This window comes from Oncorhynchus gorbuscha, linkage group LG23 (assembly GCF_021184085.1).
Source record: "Oncorhynchus gorbuscha isolate QuinsamMale2020 ecotype Even-year linkage group LG23, OgorEven_v1.0, whole genome shotgun sequence".
Classification (NCBI taxonomy): Eukaryota; Metazoa; Chordata; class Actinopteri; order Salmoniformes; family Salmonidae; genus Oncorhynchus; species Oncorhynchus gorbuscha.
The window spans coordinates 8,541,394-8,567,273 of record NC_060195.1 but is presented as its reverse complement, the minus strand read 5'-3'; the positions used below and the strand labels follow the sequence as shown (position 1 = coordinate 8,567,273).

The window sequence follows — 25,880 nt, the reverse complement described above, 5'->3', positions numbered from 1 at the left end:
GAAAACCAATCCCTCTCCTGAACACTAACTCAAGCCCCTCTAACTGTGGAAACAAATAGCCTACCTGCCCCCTCAACTCTGCCTGACCCTGCAGAGGCGGGGGATTGGTCCCCATTGTTTACACCTCTGGACCACTCCAATTACATGCTACACACAGTGACCTCTGATTGGGACATTTGACCGCCCATTCCCCACCTTTGACCCTGCCCACCTGCATCTCCCCAGGGCATCTGTCCAATAGGCAGGTGGGACCGGAACAAGTATAAAAGCAGAGTCCAGCCCAGTCTGGGCTCAGTCTTCAACAAGCAGTGGCAGAGTGAGGAGCATAAACCTCTGTCAGGCACATCAACAGCTGGGCCACAAAGCCATGGTCCATTTCTCCTGTAGCCCTGAGCTCTCCAATCACACTCTAGCATTAGGGCACCACTGACCAACAAAACTATCACTAAAACACTTCCACCTAGTCCACTTCCTGTTTGCAGTGTCTGTGTCGGTCTTGTGTGTGGCCATAAAAGTGTGGCTTGTGTCCCTGTCTCCTACTGGTCATTTCCGTCCTCTTACCGGGACGTCTTGACAGTTATATCTAAACCAGCATCTCTATTGAAGACCACCATGCTCTTTTTCAACCAGCTGTAAAGAATTTAAACTGGATACTAAAGTTTAAGCGAAAAGTAAAGTTTGAGCGATGCAAAGTGTTACCAATTTCTTCAATAACCTTGATTTTAAAAAACAGGTCAAAGGTCATTTATAGGGCTAAACGGTACACAGTTATAAGGTCTAACTAAACCAGCTGTCAGGTTACTTTCAGAAAGTGATGGGTACACTTACCTCCGTGGGACGATTCACGACAGTTGTTATTTAAAGTGCTGCAGACACACAAAACAAAACATTAGCTACACAAAACAATACTCTCTTTCGAAGTAGGTCTACATTTCTACCTTATAGGAAAATGATATTGAAGTCAGACGTTGACCTACCCATTTCCTTCAGGAGAGGTGTGGATCTCTGGCCGTGGTGGTGTTTGAGGAGCGTTGCAGGGAATCCGTCCACTACTAGCTGCCGTGCCAGGTGTAGTGCCACAGTAGATCTCATTGGAGACCATCTCCATCGGAGAGCCGGGAGGGGAAGTGGTCGAAGAGGGGAATCCAGTGTCGTCATAGTTACAAGGGGATGAGGGAGGTGGGGTTGTCAGGCACTGGTCCTGGTTTTGTTCAGTCCTTCCACCAGATGACGGTGGTGTGGATGTAGGTCCCCTAAACATGGCTGGAGGGGTACCTCGGTTCAGCCGAGGGGGAACAGGGGGCTGGGGACCTCCAGAGTCTGAGGAGTTACTCAGCCTCCTCTCTCTCAGGCTTAGGCTGTGTCTCAGGGTAGGGGTAGGGGCAGGGTTAGGGGTAGGGGTAGGGGTAGGGGTAGGGGCAGGGTTAGGGGCAGGGTTAGGGGTAGGCCCCACCATCACTGTGTCAGTGTTAAATTCACCTGAAGCCAAACCTTCCAATATGGTGAAACAGAGAGATTCCTGAGACGGTTTCCTGGTTAGGGTCAGAACATGAGGATCTGGTGATGTCGGTGGTATGGGACAGGAGAGAAACCGGGCGGGTTCTGTTTTGCGTCTGTAAAACACTGTTCTAGGTTTTGGAACCGGTTTTATGACAACATTCCCATTGTACTGTTGCTGCTGTTCTGACCCAGAGTTCATCAACATGGATGGAATGTTAGGAACAGAATTATTCCGGAACGCTTCAAACGGAATGGCCCCAGTTCCGCCCCCTTGGTCAGACCTCGGCCCTCCTGATTGGATGGGTGTGGAATTAATGTCAGACTCAGACTGACAACGGTCCAATAAGGGCTCCAAGGGCTCTGATGTCAACTGATTCTGATTGGTAGCCCTCTGAATGTGCTGGACCAGCCTCAGTATTCTCTTCCTGTGTCCGGTGGCAGTTACACCCAGCTGGATAAGAGCTCCATTGTCTAGGTGGCTGAGGTCCCTGGCCAAGAGGAAGCCAGACTGGCGGAAGGTCTTCAGGTATCGCTCCAGGTGGATCTCAGCCAACAGGGTCTCAACGTCCGTGTTTCCATCTATTGTTGCCATAACAACGTACATACATGGGCTTGGAGGGGGCCTTCAGCTGCTGTGGTCAAGACGAAGGCCATCGTGGATCTACACAGGGAGACTCCAATCCATCTGAAATGGAACACATTATTAAGAACTAGATAATAATATAATTCATGTTGAGTTAGTGTTCCATCTGGTCCATTGGTCTGATAAGAGAACTAAATTCACTTACATCCCCTTACTATAAATCAAATGAAAGTGTATTCGTCACGTGCACAGGCTATAGCGTGTGTAATCGGTACAGTGAAATGCTTACAGAGTAACACCGTAAACGCTGAACATGGAACATGCAGAGTAACTGTAAAACACTGTTAGACTCTAGCTTGAAATGTACTGATTCATGTTACCCTACAAGAACTCAATTCATTTACATGTAAACGGAATGTAGTGGGGCAAAAAAGTATTTAGTCAGCCACCAATTGTGCAAGTTCTCCCACTTAAAAAGATGAGGCCTGTAATTTTCATCATAGGTCCACTTCAACTATGACAGACAAAATGAGGGAAAAAATCCAGAAAATCACATTGTATGATTTTTAATGACTTCATTTGCAAATTATAGTGGAAAATAAGTATTTGGTCACCTACAAACAAGCAAGATTTCTGGCTCTCACAGACCTGTAACTTCTATGGGGTTGAGATCTGGAGACTAGCTAGGCCACTCCACGACCTTGAAATGCTTCTTATGAAGCCACTCCTTCGTTGCGCGAGCGGTGTGTTTGGGATCATTGTCATGCTGAAAGACCCAGCCACGTTTAATCTTCAATGCCCTTTCTGATGGAAGGAGGTTTTCACTCAAAATCTCACGGTACACGGTCCCGTTCATTCTTTCCTTTACACGGATCAGTCGTCCTGGTCCCTTTGCAGAAAAACAGCCCCAAAGCATGATGTTTCCACCCCTATGCTTCACAGTAGGTATGGTGTTCTTTGGATGCAACTCAGCATTCTTTGTCCTCCAAACACGACGAGTTGAGTTTTTACCAAAAACTTATATTTTGGTTTCATCTGACCATATGACATTCTCCCAATCTTCTTCTGGATCATCCAAATGCTCTCTAGCAAACTTCAGACAGGCCTGGACATCTACTGGCTTAAGCAGGGGGACACGTCTGGCACTGCAGGATTTGAGTCACTAGCGGCGTAGTGTGTTACTGATGGTAGGCTTTGTTACTTTGGTCCCAGCTCTCTGCAGGTCATTCACTAGGTCCCCCCGTGTGGTTCTGGGATTTTTGCTCACCGTTCTTGTGATCATTTTGACCCCACGGGGTGAGATCGGGCGGGAGATTAGCAGTGGTCTTGTATGTCTTCCATTTCCTAATAATTGCTCCCACAGTTGATTTCTTCAAACCAAGCTGCTTACCTATTGCAGATTCAGTCTTCCCAGCCTGGTGCAGGTCTATAATTTGGTTTCTGGTGTCCTTTGACAGCTCTTTGGTCTTGGCCATAGTGGAGTTTGGAGTGGGACTGTTTGATGTTGTGGACAGGTGTCTTTTACACTGATAACAAGTTCAAACAGGTGCCATTAATACAGGTAACGAGTGGAGGACAGAGGAGCCTCTTAAAGAAGAAGTTACAGGTCTGTGAGAGCCAGAAATCTTGCTTATTTGTAGGTGACCAAATACTTATTTTCCACCATAATTTGCAAATAAATTCATAAAAAATCCTACAATGTGATATTTTGGATTTTTTTTTCTCATTTTGTCTGTCATAGTTTAATTGTACCTATGATGAAAATTACAGGCCTCTCATCTTTTTAAGTGGGAGAACTTGCACAATTGGTGGCTGACTAAATACTTTTTTGCCCCACTGTACGTGTTGGGGTCAATGAGGGGTAGATGGGAACTAGGAATATGGAAAGTTCCAAAGAGCAGAAGCTTCATATTCTGCTCCATGTTTCTGAGGAGAGAGGTGAAAGGCAATAGTCAGTCTCTGATAAGGCAGGCCGGCTGTGGAACTGAGGAGGAGTGCGTCTCGAGGTTAAATCAACAGATGAAGTGAGAAGAAACCTCTGGGGAGGGGGGCCACGCCCACAACTGTAGTACTCTCCAACACATACAGGCCACGCCCACAACGGTTACAGTAACAGGGCTGTGACTACACCAGCGAGAGGAACCAATTAAATTCCTACCTAGCAACAGAGATGTATTGGTTGTCTAGATGTGTAAAGGAGTTGACTCCGCCCAGTAGAGGGTATAAATACATGCTCTTGTGTCATCATGTCTTTTTGTCTTTGCAGCTGTATGACCCAGTGGGTGAATAAAATTGATTTTATTTTCTACCTAGTTTGTTCAGAACCTAACAATACTGAACATGTAACATGCAGAGTAACACAGTAGACATAACTGAACTGTTATTAATAGCATGTTAACTTCCAGCAGTGTGTGTGTATATATATATGGCTATATTGATCACATTTTGGTTTATTGACACATTTATGACCACTTGGTATGTAGAGACACCATCAGACCAGGGGGATACGACACCATCAGACCAGGGGGATACGACAGCATCAGACCAGGGGGATACGACAGCATCAGACCAGGGGGATACGACAGCATCAGACCAGGGGGATACGACAGCATCAGACCAGGGGGATACGACAGCATCAGACCAGGGGGGGATCAGACCGACAGCATCAGACCAGGGGATACGACAGCATCAGACCAGGGGATACGACAGCATCAGACCAGGGGATACGACAGCATCAGACCAGGGGATACGACAGCATCAGACCAGGGGGATACGACAGCATCAGACCAGGGGGATACGACAGCATCAGACCAGGGGGATACGACAGCATCAGACCAGGGGGATACGACAGCATCAGACCAGGGGGATACGACAGCATCAGACCAGGGGGATACGACAGCATCAGACCAGGGGGATACGACAGCATCAGACCAGGGGGATACGACAGCATCAGACCAGGGGGATACGACAGCATCAGACCAGGGGATACGACAGCATCAGACCAGGGGGATACGACACCATCAGACCAGGGGGATACGACACCATCAGACCAGGGGGATACGACACCATCAGACCAGGGGGATACGACACCATCAGACCAGGGGGATACGACAGCATCAGACCAGGGGGATACGACACCATCTGACCAGGGGGATACGACAGCATCAGACCAGGGGGATACGACAGCATCAGACCAGGGGGATACGACACCATCAGACCAGGGAAGGAAGAAGTAGGGGGATACGACACCATCAGACCAGGGGGATACGACAGCATCAGACCAGGGAAGGAAGAAGTAGGGGGATACGACACCATCAGACCAGGGGGATACGACAGCATCAGACCAGGGGGATACGACACCATCAGACCAGGGAAGGAAGAATGCAATAGGTTCATAGACAGAACACGGAGACATGAGAGAAATCGAATAAGGTAACAAAATGTGAAAACTGCAATTATTTGATGAATTCTGAATTCTATTGAAGGTGTGTACCATTTAATTCACGACAACGCACCATTTCAAGTGTGTTTTTATTCAACATTAATTCAATGATAAGTTTTACAAATGAATGGAGAAATAGAGTATCCAGGGATACAACAGCCTGCAGCTAGGGAGAGGTATGTCAGGGTTTGGGGCTCTTTGAAAGCCTTGGTAGAAACACTTCCTGAGAAAGCTTGGAATGCGTTAAGTTTTAATGTCTACTTTTCCCTGGCTGGTGTGTGTGTTAGATCTGGGTTCAAATACTATTTGAAATCGTTCAAATACCTTGACCATTTGCTCTAGCCTGCCTGGAGTCCCATAATGGGTAGGATTTGCAGTTATGGGACTATTCTATTGGTTTATTACGCTAAACATGCTCAATCAAGCACAGATAAAGTATTTGCAAAGATTTAAAATAGTATTTGGACCCAGGTTTGGAGTGAGTGTCCCTGTGGGTGACTCAGCTTGAGAACCCAGTCAGTACTAAAGAGAATCTCAAGGCTGACTGGGGCAGTTTGCCAGCCTCGTGAGGGGGAGGCACACAGCACAACACATCACACACATTCTAATAGGAGTTTAAGATAGATAATAGTATTTTAATAAAACCCTTGGACAGATTAAGACAGATCGTATTTAATTAGTTATGGGCACCAGATCAGAATGTAAAGTCTTCCTACAGAACTACAGTTGGCTGTAGGAACTCTTTGAACTAAAGTGTAGTTCTACTTTAACAATTAGAGTACAGTCCGATGGCAGCCATACACGTATCATTTACACACTACTGAGCCGAGCAGAGCTGTACTCAGCTGGCCATGTTATGCATCCAGTCAAGTTTGGGTTTGACACAATAGTGTGAAAAAGGGTGATATCTAACCCATAAACAGTGAGGAAGGAGAACTAGTCCTTCAGCATGTAGGAAGGCCGCAGGGGAATGGGAGGAAAGCTGCTGAAATGGGTCTGAGTCACGTCCTTCTCTTCCTCGGTCTCCACTCTGTAGGTTAACCTTTGCCTCCAGCCCACTGATACCCACAGAGAAACACAGGACTCCGGTTGTGTGCTGAGAGCAGACCTGGGTTCAAATACTATTTGAAATCTTTTAACTACGTTGAGCATTTTCTCTAGCCTGCTTCGAGAACCAGATGGACAGAGTTTACAGTTTTGGGACTGTTTTCCTGGTCCATTTAGCCAGTCAATCTCAATCAAGTACAGATGAAGCATTTCAAATTCTTTAAAAAAAATTGTATTTGAACCCAGGTCTGGCAGGAAACCTATGAAAAGGACTGATAACATGTGACATGAGGGAGAGCGGGAGATGGGTGACAGGATATTGTCCCTCCCATCCCACTTCCCACTGCAGAAGGCATTCAGATAAATACCTGGCCGGGACGGAATGGCAACATGCCTGCTGTTTCAGCCTGACATCATTATTAACATGCAGTAGATGTAGATCTATCAATTTCACCAGATGAAAACTACTGTACCACATTAAAACTACCAACAAAATGGATGTGTGACATACCAATGTAACACCAAGAGCACAACTTCTGCTTTGGTTGTTGAATGCAAGTCATAACAGAGGAAGTGATGCGTTGAATGTTGTCTGGTTGAGCTGCAGGCGCACAGCTAGAACACCCATGCATACCCCACAAGACATGCCACAAGAGGTCTCTCTTCACAGTCCCCAAGTCCAGAACAGACTATCGGAGGCACAGAACTCTATTCCACATCACGTAAAATAGCAAGTTTATAAGATTAGACAAAACAAATAACAAAAAAGGATACAAATACCCCTTATGGAACAGCGAAGACTGTGAAGAGACACACACACAGGTCCATACATACACACATGTATTTAGTACTGTAGATATGTGGTGGTGGTGGAGTAGGGGCCTGAGGGAGCAGTGTATTGTAAAATCTGTGAATGTATTGTTATGTTTTTAAAACTGTATGAACTGCCTTCATTTTATTCCTTTATTTACTCCTTTTATTCTTTGTCCCCAACGGTCTAGGCGACCAGTTTTGATAGCCTTTAGCCGTACCCTCATACTACTCCTCCTCTGTTCCGCGGGTGATGTGGAGGTAAACCCAGGCCCTGCATGTCCCCAGGCACCCTCATTTGTTGACTTCTGTGATCAAAAAAGCCTTGGTTTCATGCATGTTAACATCAGAAGCCTCCTCCCTAAGTTTGATTTACTCACTGCTTTAGCACACTCCACCAACCCTGATGTCCTTGCCTTGTCTGAATCCTGGTTTAGGAAGGCCACCAACAATTCTGAGATTTCCATACCCAGATATAACATTTTCCGTCAAGATAGAACTGTCAAAGGGGGAGGAGTTGCAGTCTACTGCAGAGATAGCCTGCAAAGTAATGTCATACTTTCCAGGTCCATACCCAAACAATTCGAACTACTAATTCTAAAAATGTCTCTCTCCAGAAATAAGTCTCTCACTGTTGCTGCCTGCTACCGACCACCCTCAGCTCCCAGCTGTGCCCTGGACACCATTTGTGAATTGATCGCCCCCCATCTAGCTTCAGAGTTTGTTCTGTTAGGTGACCGAAACTGGGATATGCTTAACACCCCAGCAGTCCACAATCTAAGCTAGATGCCCTCAATCTCACACAAATCATCAAGGAACCCACCAGGTACAACCCTAAATCTGTAAACAAGGGCACCCTCATAGACGTTATCCTGACCAACTGGCCCTCCAAATACACCTCCACTGTCTTCAACCAGGATCTCAGCGATCACTGCCTCATTGCCTTTATCCGCTATGGGTCCGCAGTCAAACGACCACCCCTCATCACTGTCAAACACTCCCTAAAACACTTCTGCGAGCAGGCCTTTCTAATTGACCTGGCCCGGGTATCCTGGAAGGATATTGACCTCATCCAGTCAGTTGAGGATGCCTGGTCATTTTTAAAAGTAACTTCCTCACCATCTTAGATAAGCATGCTCCGTTCATAAAATGCAGAACTAAGAACAGATATAGCCTTTGGTTCACTCCAGACCTGACTGCCATCGACCAGCACAAAAACATCCTGTGGCGGACTGCAATAGCATCGAATAGTCCCCGCGATATGCAACTGTTCAGGGAAGTCAGGAACTAATACACACAGTCAGTCAGGAAAGCAAAGGCCAGCTTTTTCAAGCAGAAGTTTGCATCCTGTAGCTCTAACTCCAAAAGGTTCTGGGACACTTAAAGTCCATGGAGATCAAGAGCACCTCCTCCCAGCTGCCCACTGCACTGAGGCTAGGTAACACGGTCACCACCGATAAATCCATGATAATCAAAAACTTCAACAAGCATTTTTCAACGGCTGGCCATGCCTTCCTCCTGGCTACTCCAACCTCGGCCAACAGCTCCGCCCCCCTGCAGCTACTCGCTCAAGCCTCCCCAGCTTCTCCTTTACCCAAATCCAGATAGCAGATGTTCTGAAAGAGCTGCACGACCTGGACCTGTACAAATCAGCTAGGCTTGACAATCTGGACCCTCTATTTCTGAAACTATCCGCCGACATTGTCACAACCCCTATTACCAGCCTGTTCAACCTCTCTTTCATATCATCTGAGATCCCCAAGTATTGGAAAGATGCCGCAGTCATCCCCCTCTTCAAAGGGGGAGACACCCTGGACACAAACTGTTACAGACCTATATCCACCCTGCCCTGCCTATCTAAGGTCTTCGAATGCCAAGTCAACAAACAGATCACTGACCATCTCGAATCCCACCGTACCTTCTCCGCTGTGCAATCTCGCTTCCGAGCCAGTCACGGGTGCACCTCAGCCACGCTCAAGGTACTTGTCAGGATTTGGCCAGGGTTGTTCCGGTTTTTGGTCACTAGATGCCCCCATTGTGCCTTTTGACCTTTTGTTTTCCCTTGATTCCCATTATTATTTGCACCTGTGCCTCGTTTCCCCTGATTGTATTTAAACCCTTTGTTTTCCTCTGTTCTTTGCTCTGTGTTTGTATGTTAGCACCCAGCCCTAGTACTCTGAGAACTCTTGTTGATCCCGGTGGACTCTCTTGTGGAATTCTGTTTTTTGTTCTTGTTTGTTTGTTTTTTGAGTATCTTTTGAGGCTTTTTGTGCTTTACCTTCCACCTTGTGGATTTACCTTTTTTGTCTTGGAGGATTACCTTTGTTCTTGTAGGATTCCTTTTGAGGTTGTGGAGTTACATGTTTTCCTGAAGAACTTCATTTTTTACTTCATTAAATACACCGTCTCAAGTACTGCTGTGTCTGCCTCATCTTCTGGGTTCTGCCGACTATTCGTGGCTCAGTTGGTTAAGTGACTGTTTCTCACTCCGGAGACCCGGGTTCATAACTGGGTCCTGACAGTACTAAACAATATCATAACTGCCATTGATAAAAGACAGTACTGTGCAGCAGTCTTCATCGACCTGGCCAAGGCTTTCGACTCTGTCAATCACCATATTCTTATCGGCAGATTCAGTAGCCTCGGATTTTTCTAATGACTGCCTCGCCTGGTTCACCAACTACTTTGCAGACAGAGTTTAGTGTGTCAAATCGGAGGGCATGTTGTCCGGTCCTCTGGCAGTCTCTATGGGGGTGCCACAGGGTTCAATTATCGGGCGGACTCTTATCTCTGTATATATATATATCAATGATGTTGCTCTTGCTGCAGGTGATTCTTTGATCCACCTCTACGCAGACGACACCATTCTGTATACTTCTGGCTCTTCCTTGGACACTGTGCTATCTAACCTCCAAACGAACTTCAATGCCATACAACACTCCTTCCATGGCCTCCAACTGCTCTTAAAACGCTAGTAAAACCAAATGCATACTTTTCAACCGTTCGCTGCCTGCACCCGCACGCCCGACTAGCATCACCACCCTGGATGGTTCCGACCTAGAATATGTGGACATCTATAAGTACCTAGGTGTCTGGCTAGATTGTAAACTCTCCTTCCAGACTCATATCAAACATCTCCAATCTAAAATCAAATCTAGCGTTAGCTTTCTATTCCGCAACAAAGCCTCCTTCACTCACGCCGCCAAACTTACCCTAGTAAAACTGACTATCCTACAGATCCTCGACTTCGGCGATGTCATCTACAAAATAGGTTCCAATACTCTACTCAGCAAATTGGATGCAGTTTATCACAGTGCCATCCGTTTTGTTACTAAAGCACCTTATACCACCCACCACTGCGACCTGCATGCTCTAGTCGGCTGGCCTTCGCTACATATTCGTCACCAGACCCACTGGCTCCAGGTCATCTACAAGTCCATGCTAGGTAAAGCTCTGCCTTATCTCAGTTCACTGGTCACGATGGTAACACCCATCCGTAGCACGCGCTCCAGCAGGTGTATCTCACTGATCATCTCTAAAGCAAACACCTCATTTGGCCGCCTTTCCTTCCAGTTCTCTGCTGCCTGTTACTGGAACGAATTGCAAAATTAGCTGAAGTTGGAGACTTCTATCTCTCTCACCAACTTTAAACATCTGCTATCTGAGCAGCTAACTGATCGCTGCAGCTGTACATAGTCAATCGGTAAATTGCTCTTTTGCACACCAGTATCTCTACCTGCACATGACCATCTGATCATTTATCACTCCAGTGTTAATCTGCAAAATTGTAATTATTCGCCTACCTCCTCATGCCTTTTGCACACAATATATATAGACTCTTTTTTTATTTTTCTACTGTGTTATTGACTTGTTAATTGCTTACTCCATGTGTAACTCTGTGTTGTTGTCTGTTCACACTGCTATGTTTTATCTTGGCCAGGTCGCAGTTGTAAATGAGTACTTGTTCTCAACTAGCCTACCTGGTTAAATAAAGGTGAAATAAAATTTAAATCAATACATTTTTTGCTGGAACCCAGAGGAAGAGTAGCTGCTGCCTTGGCAGGAACTAATGGGGATCCATAATAAACCCCAGGAAGAGTAGCTGCTTCCTTGGCAGGAACTAATGGGGATCCATAATAGACCCCAGGAAGAGTAGCTGCTTCCTGGGCAGGAACTAATGGGGATCCATAGAAGACCCCAGGAAGAGTAGCTGCTGCCTTGGCAGGAACTAATGGGGATCCATGATAATCCCCAGGAAAAACACCAGGAAGAGTAGCTACTGCCTTGGCAGGAACTAATGGGGATCCATAATAAATACAGGATGTTGGTCTTCAGAGATGAGCAATGAAGTGAGTGTTCTCCTCCCTCTACACAAGGCCAATGGTGTTCTCCTCCCTCTACACAAGGCCAATGGTGTTCTCCTCCCTCTACACAAGGCCAATGGTGTTCTCCTCCCTCTACACAAGGCCAATGGTGTTCTCCTCCCTCTACACAAGGCAAATGGTGTTCTCCTCCCTCTACACAAGGCCAATGGTGTTCTCCTCCCTCTACACAAGGCCAATGGTGTTCTCCTCCCTCTACACAAGGCTAATGGTGTTCTCCTCCCTCTACACAAGGCCAATGGTGTTCTCCTCCCTCTACACAAGGCTAATGGTGTTCTCCTCCCTCTACACAAGGCTCATGAGGGATTTTCAGGGTGAAACACATCCTACAGCACAATACTACAAAGGTTTTGTCTCGTCTTCCTCAGTGTTTGTATGGCTTCCTACCAGTCTTAAAATCCAACTTTACCAAGTTCAGCTACACTGAAGAAACATAACTAAAGTTACTTTGAAAAAGTAGTTCACCACATCCAAACTACTTAGTGAAAAAATATAATATCTATAAACGTCATAGAATACAAATTGCAAGAACAGATTACTCTGTCGTCAGATGTTAACGAAATGTGTAATTTGGCCTATTGAGCAGAAAAACAGTTTTAAGTGAGAATTGGGCAGATCTGATGTCGGAAAATAAAGTAAATTCTTGCCTACTTCACTCATATTTCATTTTCTTCTGCTAGAAAAAGTAGTGTAGCTAAACTTTTACATTTAGTTCCACCACCACCAAATCTTAATTAATAGTTTATTTTATCTTTATTTAACTAGGCAAGTCAGTTAAGAACAAATTCTTATTTTCAATGACAGCCTAGGAACAGTGGTTTTAACTGCCTTTTTCAGGGGCAGAACGACAGATTTTTACCTCGTCAGCTCAGGGATTTGATCTTGCAACCTTTCGGTTACTAGTCCAACACTCTAACCACTAGGCTACGCTGCCACCCCAACTACATGTAGTTTATTTCTCCCCAACAGTGCTTCCTAGTCCCCTCCATGCAAGGCCAAAGTGGTGATGGCCCGGGGGAGGGTTGTATAGAATTACAGTACCAGTCAAAGGTTTGGACATACCCTTGAATGAGTAGGTATCTCTTCATTTTTCTATTTTCTACATTGAACATTGATGTCTTCACTATTGTTGTTCAATGTAAAAACTAAAACCCCTTGAATGAGTAGGTGTGTCCAAACTTTTTACTGGTACTGTATATGAAACCACTCAAGAGGTAAATGGACATTCTCAGACTGGTCTTCTTCAGCAGGAGAGGAGAGATCTGAAGTCAATCACTGGGATCATCATGAGCGCTGACTCCAAAAACCTGATTTATTATTTTGTTCCTTCACCAGATATTGTTCACAGGGAGTGTTTACAGCGGCTACTCAGTTTCAAATAACATGTGAACTGTTACCTATACTGCATACTGCGGGTCCTGCATACTGCATACTGCGGGTCCTGCAGACTGCGGGTCCTGTAAATCTCTCTCCTCTTCTCCCCTAACCATAGTCTTTATCTGGGCTAGAGATCTGGGATCTGTCAATGCTCCAGAAAACACAGGATACAGCTGTCCCTTAAACACTGGAGGAAGAAAAAGGACACACCACACCCTCCACCCACGCTGCTCGCTTTCCTCTTCCACCCATTCCTCTCCCTAAACATGTCCTCTGGCCATAAACAAAGCCTTGTGACACTAGGAGAGAGGAGAGGTAAGAGTCGAGTGTTGAGGACTTTTCACACTACTGAGATGAACCAAACCAAGCTGTTCCGGGTGAAAATAACATATCTGAGCCAGCATTGTTTGGTTCGGGTCAGTATGATAGTGTGAAGACGGTGGAGTGTCGTGGGCTAGGATGACCCTAAACTGGTGACAAAAAATATATATATTTCACCTTTATTTAACCAGGTAGGCCAGTTGAGAACAAGTTCTCATTTTCAACTGCGACCTGGCCAAGACAGAGCAAAGCAGTGCGACACAAACAACAGAGTTACACATGGGATAAACAAATGTATAGTCAATAACACAATAGAAAAGTCTATATACAGTGTGTGCAAATGTAGTACGATTGAGGTAAGGCAATAAATAGACTGTAGTGGCAAAATAATTACAATTTAGCAATTAAACATTGGAGTGCTAGATGCACATGCATCTTCTGCACAAGTAGAGATACTGGGGAGCAATAACAAAAATAACAATATGGGGATGAGGTAGTTGGGTGGGCTATTTACAGATGGGCTATATACAGGGGCAATGATCGGTAAAATGCTCTGACAGCTGTTGCTTAAAGTTAGTGAGGGAAGTCTCCAGCTTCAGTGATTTTTGCAATTCGTTACAGTCACTGGCAGTAGAGAACTGGAAGGAAAGGCAGCCAAAGGAGAAGTTGACTTCGGGGATGACCAGTGAAATATACCTGCTGGAGCTCGTGCTGCGGGTGGGTGCTGCTATGGTGACCAGTGAAATATACCTGCTGGAGCGCATGCTGCGGGTGGGTGCTGCTATGGTGACCAGTGAAATATACCTGCTGGAGCGCGTGCTACGGGTGGGTGCTGCTATGGTGACCAGTGAAATATACCTGCTGGAGTGCGTGCTGCGGGTGGGTGCTGCTATGGTGACCAGTGAAATATACCTGCTGGAGCGCGTGCTGCGGGTGAGTGCTGCTATGGTGACCAGTGAAATATACTTGCTAGAGCGCGTGCTGCGGGTGGGTGCTGCTATGGTGACCAGTGAAATATACCTGCTGGAGCGCGTGCTGCGGGTGGGTGCTGCTATGGTGACCAGTGAAATATACCTGCTGGAGCGAGTGCTGCGGGTGGGTGCTGCTATGGTGACCAGTGAAATATACCTGCTAGAGCGCATGCTGCGGGTGGGTGCTGCTATGGTGACCAGTGAACTGAGATAAGGCGGGCCTTTACCTGGCAAAGATCCCCATATTATTATTATTATTTTTGCTCCTTTGCAGTATCTCTACTTGCACATCTAGCACTCCAGTGTTTCATTTCTAAATTGTAATTATTTCGCCACTACAGCCTATTTATTGCCTTACCTCCTTAATCTTACTACATTTGCACACACTGTATATGACCTGGAGCCAGTGGGTTTGGCAACGAATATGAAGCGAGGGCCAGCCAACGAGAGCGTACAGGTTGCAGTGGTGGGTAGTATATGGGGCTTTGTTGAGAAAATGGATGGCACTGTGATAGACTACATCCAGTTTTCTGAGTAGAGTTTGAGGCTATTTTGTAAATGACATCGCTGAAGGATCGGTAGGATAGTCCGTTTTACCAGGGTGTTTGGCAGCATGAGTGAAGTAGGCTTTGTTGCGAAATAGGAAGCCGATTCTAGATTTAATTTTGGATTGGATATGTTTAATGCGAGTCTGGAAGGAGAGTTCACAGTCTAACCCAGACACCCAGGTATTTGTAGTTGTCCACATATTCTAAGTCAGAACCGTCCAGAGTAGTGATGCTGGATGGGCGGGCAGGTGCGGGCAGTGATTGGTTGAAGAGCATGCATTTAGTTTTGCTTGCATTTAAGAGCAGTTGGAGGCCACGGAAGGAGTGTTGTATGGCGTTGAAGCTCGTCTGGAGTTTCAACCAGGAGGTGCTACTGTGCTCTTAAAAACAACTCCAGGAGGTTTGTTAATAGAATGTCCAAAGAAGGGCCAGAAGTATACAGAATGGTGTTGTCTGCCTAGAGGTGGATTAAAGAATCACCAGCAGCAAGAGCGACATCATTGATGTATACAGCGAAAAGAGTCGGCCCGAGAATTGAACCCTGTGGCACCCCCATAGAGACTGCCAGAGGTCCGGACAACAGGCCCTCCGATTTGACACACTGAACTCTATCTGAGAAGTAGTTGGTTAACCAGGCGAGGCAGTAATTTTGAGAAACAAGGCTGTTGAATCTGCCGATAAGAATGCAGTGATTGACAGAGTCGAAAGCCTTGGCCAGGTCGATGAAGACGGCTGCACAGTACTGTCTTTTATCGATGGTGGTTATGATGTCGTTTAGTACCTTGAGCGTGACTGCAGTGCACCCATGACCAGCACGGAAACCAGATTGCATAGCGGAAAAGGTACGGTGGGATTCGAAATGGTCGGTGATCCGTTTGTTAACTTTCGAAGACTTTAGTAAGGCAGGGCAGGATGGATATAGGTCTGTGACAGTTTGGGTCTAGAGTGTCTCCCACTTTGAAGAGGGGGATGACCGCGGCAGCTTTCCAATCTTGAGGGATCTCAGACTATACGAAAGAGTGGTTGAACAGGCTAGTAAAAGGGTTTACAAGAATTGCGGCCGACAATTTTAGAAAGAGAGGGTCCAGATTGTCTAGCCCAGCTGATTTGTTGGGCTCCAGATTTTGCAGCTCTTTCAGAAAATCAGCTATCTGTATTTGGGTGAAATGTCGTGGGCTAGGACAGGTTAGCGTGACACTAAACTGTGCCAGCTGTATTATTTTAATTTCCCATAAAATCAGTTTGTCAGGCCAATGTACTGAAAGAGGGAGAAAAATTAAACAAAATGGCCTCCCCCTATTTAAAATGAGCTTTATCAAGAAATGATGTCATTCAAAACTAACATAATCCCTGTTTACATTGTTCTGGTGACACATTTCACAAAGCGTGGCTTTAAAATATTGTACAAACTCACCACACATTATACAATGAATCAGCTTCTAATTTTTACTCAGTGAGAGATGGCTAGCGTCTCTGGTCATTCACACAAATCTAAACTTCCTTCCCTCTTTCATTGTTACAGACCTCATAAAGTCTCACCCAGGACAACGTGAAGCTACAAAACAGTCTTAATGAGACCTTCGGTCTTCTTCTATTCTATTGCAAGTTGTCCTGTTCAGGACTCTGAGTCTGTAAACAATTGTTTCTCGGAGCTTGTTGGTGTCTCTCTGTCTGACATTAGCTCGTACAACTGGAATTGCTTTACATAAAAGCATCTGAACAAATTAACTGAGACTTCCTGGGTTCATTTGTTCTTAATTGTTAACAGCTAGGCACCATGAGTTCGGACCACAAATCCAGTCCCTGGAAACACTTACATTAGAGAGATTGGCAGAAGTCTATTTTTTATATATATTTTGTAATGGATTACAATTCATTATGTTACCGCTAAGTAATGTTTTGAAAAAATAAAAATCAAGCATGTCTCAGTGCAGTGTGGGTGAGGCAAAAACAACAGACTGAGGAGGGAGGACGTAACTGATTCACTGGTATGTTCAAGCGGTCTGAATGTAAATAACAACAACGGCATCAGTACTGCAACCCTTAACAGTTAGTCTACACGATGACATCACCCCCCTTAACAGCTAGTCTACACGATGACATCACCCCCCTTAACAGTTAGTCTACACGATGACATCACCCCCCTTAAAAGTTAGTCTACACGATGACATCACCCCCCTTAACAGCTAGTCTACACGATGACATCACCCCCCTTAACAGTTAGTCTACACGATGACATCACCCCCTTAACAGCTAGTCTACACGATGACATCACCCCCCTTAACAGCTAGTCTACACGATGACAACATCCCCCTTAACAGTTAGTCTACACGATGACATCATCCCCCTTAACAGTTAGTCTACACGATGACATCACCCACCTTAACAGTTAGTCTACACGATGACATCACCCCCCTTAACAGTTAGTCTACACGATGACATCACCCCCCTTAACAGTTAGTCTACACGATGACAACATCCCCCTTAACAGTTAGTCTACACGATGACATCATCCCCTTAACAGTTAGTCTACATGATGACATCACCCCCTTAACAGCTAGTCTACACGATGACATCACCCCCTTAACAGCTAGTCTACACGATGACATCACCCCCTTAACAGTTAGTCTACACGATGACAACATCCCCCTTAACAGTTAGTCTACACGATGACATCACCCCCTTAACAGCTAGTCTACACGATGACATCACCCCCTTAACAGCTAGTCTACACGATGACATCACCCCCTTAACAGCTAGTCTACACGATGACATCACCCCCTTAACAGTTAGTCTACACGATGACAACATCCCCTTAACAGTTAGTCTACACGATGACATCACCCCCTTAACAGCTAGTCTACACGATGACATCACCCCCTTAACAGTTAGTCTACACGATGACATCACCCCCTTAACAGTTAGTCTACACGATGACATCACCCCCTTAACAGCTAGTCTACACGATGACATCACCCCCTTAACAGCTAGTCTACACGATGACATCACCCCCTTAACAGTTAGTCTACACGATGACATCACCCCCTTAACAGTTAGTCTACACGATGACATCACCCCTTAACAGTTAGTCTACACGATGACATCACCCCCTTAACAGTTAGTCTACACGATGACATCATCCCTCTTAACAGCTAGTCTACACGATGACATCACCCCCTTAACAGTTAGTCTACACGATGACATCACCCCCTTAACAGTTAGTCTACACGATGACATCATCCCCCTTAACAGTTAGTCTACACGATGACATCATCCCCCTTAACAGTTAGTCTACACGATGACATCACCCCCCTTAACAGTTAGTCTACACGATGACATCACCCCCTTAACAGTTAGTCTACACGATGACATCATCCCCCTTAACAGTTAGTCTACACGATGACATCACCCCCTTAACAGTTAGTCTACACGATGACATCACCCCCTTAACAGTTAGTCTACACGATGACATTACCCCCTTAACAGTTAGTCTACACGATGACATCATCCCCCTTAACAGTTAGTCTACACGATGACATCACCCCCTTAACAGTTAGTCTACACGATGACATCACCCCCCTTAACAGTTAGTCTACACGATGACATCACCCCCCTTAACAGTTAGTCTACACGATGACATCATCCCCCTTAACAGTTAGTCTACACGATGACATCATCCTAGGTAAACAGGAAGTTAAAGGGACTCGGCAACATTATGAAAGAAAGATACAACATGCCTGTAAATTAATCTGGAAGGCACCCATTCAAAACATGATCTTCCAGAAACGTAACGTCCTCAACTTCAACTCTCCACTGGTTTTTCAAGTCAAACAATTAGCGGAAGTGGACAAGTGGTAAAAGCCCTTTTGCTAAACGGAGGGAGGACCCACGCAGGCCTCTGGAATACATACAGGATGCTGGCTGAGCTGGTTGGGGGGGGGGGGGTAGGCTGTATATATAAATAACAGTGAAGCACTATTGTGAGAAACATTATGTCATTGTTCTGCGCTAGGCTAGCTATGGCCGCCATGCTGCCTGGATGACAGTACAGGCAGTCCCATTTTGTGCTTCTCTCTCTCTCTGACTGAGAGTGTTTTAGTCAAGCACACACTGTCCCTCTTCTTTGGGAGAAACAACATTCAGACAGTGTGAAAGGAGCATCTTCTGTACACACCCACACATGGTTAGATCTGAACACCACTTAGAGAAGTTGACAAAAACAGAGGAACTGCCAGAAAGTCATTACAGAGTCAATCAGGAGTTTATCTGTGACCTCCCTGTCGACTCTATGAAGGAGGAGACGGCAGTACAAGACATAGATCTGAACACCTGGATGACCTTATCCTTTGTTAGGACAGGCCCAAGTATCCCTTTCAGGCGCAGACCCCATTCACCAATCATACTATATAGTACATACAGTGGATACATGACAATCATTCATTTGATCTTTAGGATAATGAGGTTAAGGATACATGACAATCGTTCATTTGATCTTTAGGATAATGAGGTTGAGGATACATGGCAATCAGTCCAAAGATCCAACAATCTCCCTGTTCTCTCCCTCTAATTATTAGAATGTGCCGTCACAAGGCAGAATGGCTTTGACACCCATACTCTAATGTATCTTGATGGTCAAGCTGCTCCCACAACAGCTCAATAGGGTTGAGATCAAGTGACTGTGCTGGCCACTCCATTGTAGACAGAATACCAGCTGACTGCTTCTTCCCTAAATAGTTCTTGCATAGTTTGGAGCTGTGCTTTGGGACATTCTCCTGTTGTAGGAGGGAATTGGCTCCAATTAAGCACCGTCCACAGGGTATGGCATGGTGTTGCAAAATAGAGTAATAGCCTTCCTTCTTCAAGATCCCTTTAACCCTGTACAAATCTCCCACTTTACCACCACCAAAGCAGCCCCAGACCATCACATTGCCTCCACCATGCTTGACAGATGGCGTCAACCACTCCTCCAGCATCTTTTCTGCGTCTCATTCTGCAAATGTTCTTCTTTGTGATCCGAACCCCTCAAACTGAGATTCGTCTATCAATAACACTTTTTTCCAATCTTCCTCTGTCCAGTGTCTGTTCTTTTGCCAAACATAATATTTTCTATTTATTGGCCAGTCTGAGATATGGATTTTTCTTTGCAACTCTGCCTCGAAGGCCAGCGTCCCGGAGTCGCCTCTTCACTGTTGACGTTGAGACTGGTGTTTTGCGGGTACTATTTAATGAAGCTGCCAGTTGAGGATTTGTGATGCGTCTGTTTTAGAGGTCGACCGATTATGATTTTTCAACACCGTACCGATTGTTTGGAGAACCAAAAAATCCTATACCGATTTTTTAAATATATATATATATATATATTTTTTTTTTAAATCGGCCAATTTTTATTTTATTTATTTGTAATAATGACAATCACAGCAATACTGAATGAACACTTATTTTAACTTAATATAATACATCAATAAAATAAATTTAGCCTCAAGTAAATGATGAAACATGTTCAATTTGGTTTAAATAATGCAAAAACACAGTGTTGGAGAAGAAAGTAAAAGTACAATATGTGCCATGTAAGAAAGCTAACATTTCAGTTCCTTGCTCAGAACATGAGAACTTATGAAAGCTGGTGGTTCCTTTTAACATGAGTCTTCAATATTCCCAGGTAAGAAGTTTTAGGTTGTAGTTATTATAGGAATTATAGGACTATTTCCCTCTATACCATTTGTATTTCATTAACCTTTGACTATTAGATGTTCTTATAGGCACTTTAGTATTGCCAGTGTAACAGTATAGCTTCCGTCCCTCTCCTCGCTCTTCCCTGGGCTCGAACCAGCAACACAACGACAACAGCCACCATCGAAGCAGCGTTACCCATGCAGAGCAAGGGGAACAACTACTAGAAGGTTCAGAGCGAGTGACGTTTGAGACGCTATTAGCACGCGCTAACTAGCTAGCCATTTCACTTCGGTTACACCAGCCTAATCTCGGGAGTTGAAAGGCTTGAAGTCATAAACAGCGCAATGCTTGATGCACAACGAAGAGCTGCTGGCAAAACACACGAAAGTGCTGTTTGAATGAATGTTTACGTGCCTGCTTCTGCCTACCACCGCTCAGTCAGATACTTAGATACTTGTATGCTTGTATGCTCAGTCAGATTATATGCAACGCAGGACAAGCAATATAATATCTAGTAATATCATCAACCATGTGTAGTTAACTAGTGATTATGATTGTTTTTTTATAAGATAAGTTCAATGCTAGCTAGCAACTTACCTTGGCTTACTGAATTCGCATAACAGGCAGTCTCCTTGTGGAGTGCAACGAGAGAGAGGCAGGTCGTTATTGCGTTTGACTAGTTAACTGTAAGGTTGCAAGATTGGATCCCCGAGCAGACACGGTGAAAATCTGTCGTTGTGCCCCTGAACGAGGCAGTTAACCCACCGTTCCTAGGCCGTCATTGAAAATAAGAATGTGTTCTTAACTGACTTGCCTAGTTAAATAAAAGGTATATTAAAAAAAATATTTAAATAAATAAATAATTTGGCAAATCGGTACCCAAAAATACCGATTTCCGATTGTTTTGAAAACTTGAAATCGGCCCCAATTAATCGGCCATTCCAATGAATCGGTTGACCTCTATTCTGTTTCTCAAACTAGACTGATAATGGGCCTCTGTACGCCTATGTAGATATTCCATTTTAAAAAAGCTGCCTTTTCCAGCTACAATAGTCATTTACAACATTAAAAATGTCTACACTGTATTTATGATCAATTTGATGTTATTTTAAATGGGGGGGAAGGGGGCCTTTTCTTTAAAAAACAAGGAAATTTCTAAGTCACCCCAAACTTTTGAATGGTAGTTAGTGTATGCCAAACCAAAAAAATATTGATTTCAATGTTTACTTTGAATAATTTACACAGAAAATGTCACAAAAACCCATTTACTGAAAGACCTGTGCAGATGCAAAGTTTGGTAACAGAATTACAGTAAAATGTCCCTCAGTTTTTTTGTGTGACCACGTTTTCCAAAAACTCTCAAAATAACTGCTCCGCATCAAGATTCAAAGATGTCTGGAGAAAGAATGGGGGTGTCAGTCATGACACCTCGAGTTAAAAAATATATATAGAGATATTTGTTGTTGTTGAACTACAGCAAGTGAAGTGGATTTACATCTGGTAACGGAATTACGGTAACAGAATTACATCATGGTTCCCTGACCTGTATTATACAAAAATGCATAATTATGAATATGATTATCTTCAGGCTGATATATCCTGAATAAAGTACACAAAGATAGAAATATGCAATATCCTTATTTTGCATATTTGGGTATAATTCTACACGCGACTATTATTCTAATGAACTCCGCCCCCAAACAAGAACACATTTGTCTGATCCGGACCAGACCAAATCTGAACCAATCATAGACATCGATGTTTCACAAGTTTGGACATTAACAGTAGACATCAGTAGAGTAGAGTTCAGTACAATACAGTACATTATACTATACTTTAGTGTGCTCTACTGTACTGAAACTTTACTGTACAGTACTTTTCTTGTCTGTCTGTCTGTCTGTCTGTCTGTCTGTCTGTCTGTCTGTCTGTCTGTCTGTCTGTCTGTCTGTCTGTCTGTCTGTCTGTCTGTCTGTCTGTCTGTCTGTCTGTCTGTCCTTCCCAAATGAGTTGGTTAAATTATCCTCAAAATGGAGGGTATAATCCCAGCAACATGGGTGTTATTATGAATCACTGTAAAAAATTAAAAAATGTTTTAAACATTATGGTTGTTTAACACAATGTACCTGACATCACTGAAACACAATACAAGTAAATAGAATGTCTGTGTTTTCATTTGGATTTTAGACAGAAAAGCAAAGTGAATTTAACGTGAACTCTTTGGGGTTTGGAAACGTGTTGAATATTAAACGTAAGTGGGGCTACAGTAGTAGTTTGTTGATCCGTAGTGTGAATTACACGTGAAACTCTGTTACAAATCTATGCTACTTTATACTGCGTCACATATAATAACTCAGATAACGCTGGCTGTGGTCTTCATCTATAGACAGATAAGAGAGGCAGGCCTCTGAAGGTCAATGTTTCTGGACCGTGGAACGTTGTGCATCACACAAAACCCATCTAATGACCAAAGACGGAGACACTGTATACAGTGTGACTGTAGAGGAACGATCATCTGGGCCTTGCTTACAAGTGACACTGACACCCGAACAATTTAACATTCAGCCATTTTCATGTAAATTAATAATCTCCCTCTCCACAATCCTAAAAACAGAGCTAAAATTGGGAAGTATTTTAAATGGGAAATTCCAGTGATTATTTTTTAACTTGTGTTTCTCTGTCCTCTGGCGCTGCTGCTGCACTATCTAATAACTTACTGAACATATGGTCAAGGCTCCTCTTGATTTAAATCAGGTTTCAACTGTGAAACGCTATAACTGACAGGTTCCAAGACCCCAAATCCACTCAATGCGAAGAGGAAATCTACAACGGGGTGGGGTGTCTGTAAAACATTAGTTTACAGCAAAACAGACAGGTGACTGTATAATGGGTGAAATGTTACAATAGGCTCACATTCCAAGCCCATGCGATGTCATGAGATTGGCAATTCTTAAACATGGTAATATATATATATATATATATATATATATATATATATAAAATGTACACGAAATCATTACACAGAATCGAATTGATTATTCTGCGGTCGGCCAACACACAACTCTACAAGTAAAATATAATGAAATTATCTCATTATTCACCCAGTTACTGTGAAAAAACAAAATTAGGCCTATAGTATTGAAGAAGTGCGCTCCATAAAATCTCCTGTTAGCTGGATGTCGCCGATACACAGCGTGAGTTCCAGATGATCACTGAAACGTTGGAATCTATCCGTCTAAATATTATAATAATCCCGTTTTACCTTCTGCTGTGTTTCGATGTGCGTGGTTGTTTTCTCAATGCAACATCTAAACACTTGAATCCTTCGGTTTTTCCGTTGTGACGGGGACCGCTCATGACTTGGGCAGCAGAAGAAGCATTGTCCTTGTCGGCAACTTTCTCGCAATGGTGAGTGAGTTTACTCCACAGAGTATCAAGGAGATCTTAATTAAAGGGGAGGGCGGTAGTGATGTTTAGCCGACATTTTTCCCCGTTCTAACTCATTATCCGTCCACTTCAAAGTAGCACATACTGGTAATTCATAGACATAAATGCAATATTTTGAGTCCACTACATTGCTTTGCGCAAGACATTTAAGAAACGGAATAGGCCTACTTGTTACAGAATGGACACCTTGCAATCAGGTCATTTAATTGAATTCAATTTATCCACTTGTTTTAAAAACATTCCCTGTTGCCTACAAAACATTTAAAAAACTACACAGTATGTGCAATGTGTAGGCTACATTTTAGTGTGCATTTAGTTAGGTTAGGTTTAGTTAGGTTGGGTTTAGTTAGGTTAGGGTCACTTAGATTAGGTTTAGTTAGGTTAGGTTTAGTTAGGTTAGGGTAGCTTTAGTTAGGTTAGGTTTAGTTAGGTTAGGGTAGCTTTAGCTAGGTTACAATAGTTAGGTGATGTGGGCTTCAATAGGTACTGATACAATACCATGTGATGTGGGCTTCAATACTACTGATACAATAGACCATGTGATGTGGGCTTCAATAGGACTACTGATACAATAGACCATGTGATGTGGGATACAATAGACCATGTGATGTGGGCTTCAATAGGACTACTGATACAATAGACCATGTGATGTGGGCTTCAATAGGACTACTGATACAATAGACCATGTGATGTGGGCTTCAATAGGACTACTGATACAATAGACCATGACAATAGACTACTGATGTGACCATGTGATGTGGGCTTCAATAGGACTACTGATACAATAGACCATGTGATGTGGGCTTCAATAGGACTACTGATACAATAGACCATGTGATGTGGGCTTCAATAGGACTACTGATACAATAGACCATGTGATGTGGGCTTCAATAGGACTACTGATACAATAGACCATGTGATGTGGGCTTCAATAGGACTACTGATACAATAGACCATGTGATGTGGGCTTCAATAGGACTACTGATACAATAGACCATGTGATGTGGGCTTCAATAGGACTACTGATACAATAGACCATGTGATATGGGCTTCAATAGGACTACTGATACAATAGACCATGTGGGCTTCAATAGGACTACTGATACAATAGACCATGTGATGTGGGCTACAATAGACCAATAGGACTACTGATACAATAGACCATGTGATGTGGGCTTCAATACTACTGATACAATAGACCATGTGATGTGGGCTTCAATAGGACTACTGATACAATAGACCATGTGATGTGGGCTTCAATAGGACTACTGATACAATAGACCATGTGATGTGGGCTTCAATACTACTGATACAATAGACCATGTGATGTGGGCTTCAATAGGACTACTGATACAATAGACCATGTGATGTGGGCTTCAATAGGACTACTGATACAATAGACCATGTGATGTGGGCTTCAATAGGACTACTGATACAATAGACCATGTGATGTGGGCTTCAATAGGACTCCTGATACAATAGACAACCTGATGAGAGATCAACATTATAAATAGCTACAAAGAAAATGTGGATGTTCAGGTGTAATCAAGATGTGGTCCTGGATTTTCCTGATACAAACCCCCCCACCCATACACCCCCACCCCCCACCCCCATCCTGCCTGACACACACACACGTATATTACACATTTTTCACATTAGTTCAAGTTTCAAGGCTATCATGAATCACACACATTGTTATTGAAAAATCAAAGGCAGCTCAGATTATGGATAATAAATGGATGATCTTAGGAGATCATGAGTGTAACTAACATCACACTCTTT

At 44.0% G+C, this 25,880-nt stretch overlaps 1 protein-coding gene across 1 annotated transcript in view; it reads right to left on the bottom strand.

Annotated features, from left to right (window-relative positions):
• Window positions 1-24,046, bottom strand: part of LOC124011592 (arf-GAP with Rho-GAP domain, ANK repeat and PH domain-containing protein 3-like) — a 69,808-nt gene extending 45,762 nt beyond the window's left edge. Inside the window, exons 1-3 of the mRNA XM_046325045.1 lie at window positions 23,914-24,046; window positions 978-2,185; window positions 829-866 (exon numbers count right to left, since the gene is read on the bottom strand). Of these exons, the coding sequence (XP_046181001.1) occupies window positions 829-866; window positions 978-2,104 (1,165 nt within the window). The 5' untranslated portion in view covers window positions 2,105-2,185; window positions 23,914-24,046. The remainder of the gene's footprint in view (window positions 1-828; window positions 867-977; window positions 2,186-23,913) is intronic.
• Window positions 24,047-25,880: the final 1,834 nt, after the last annotated feature.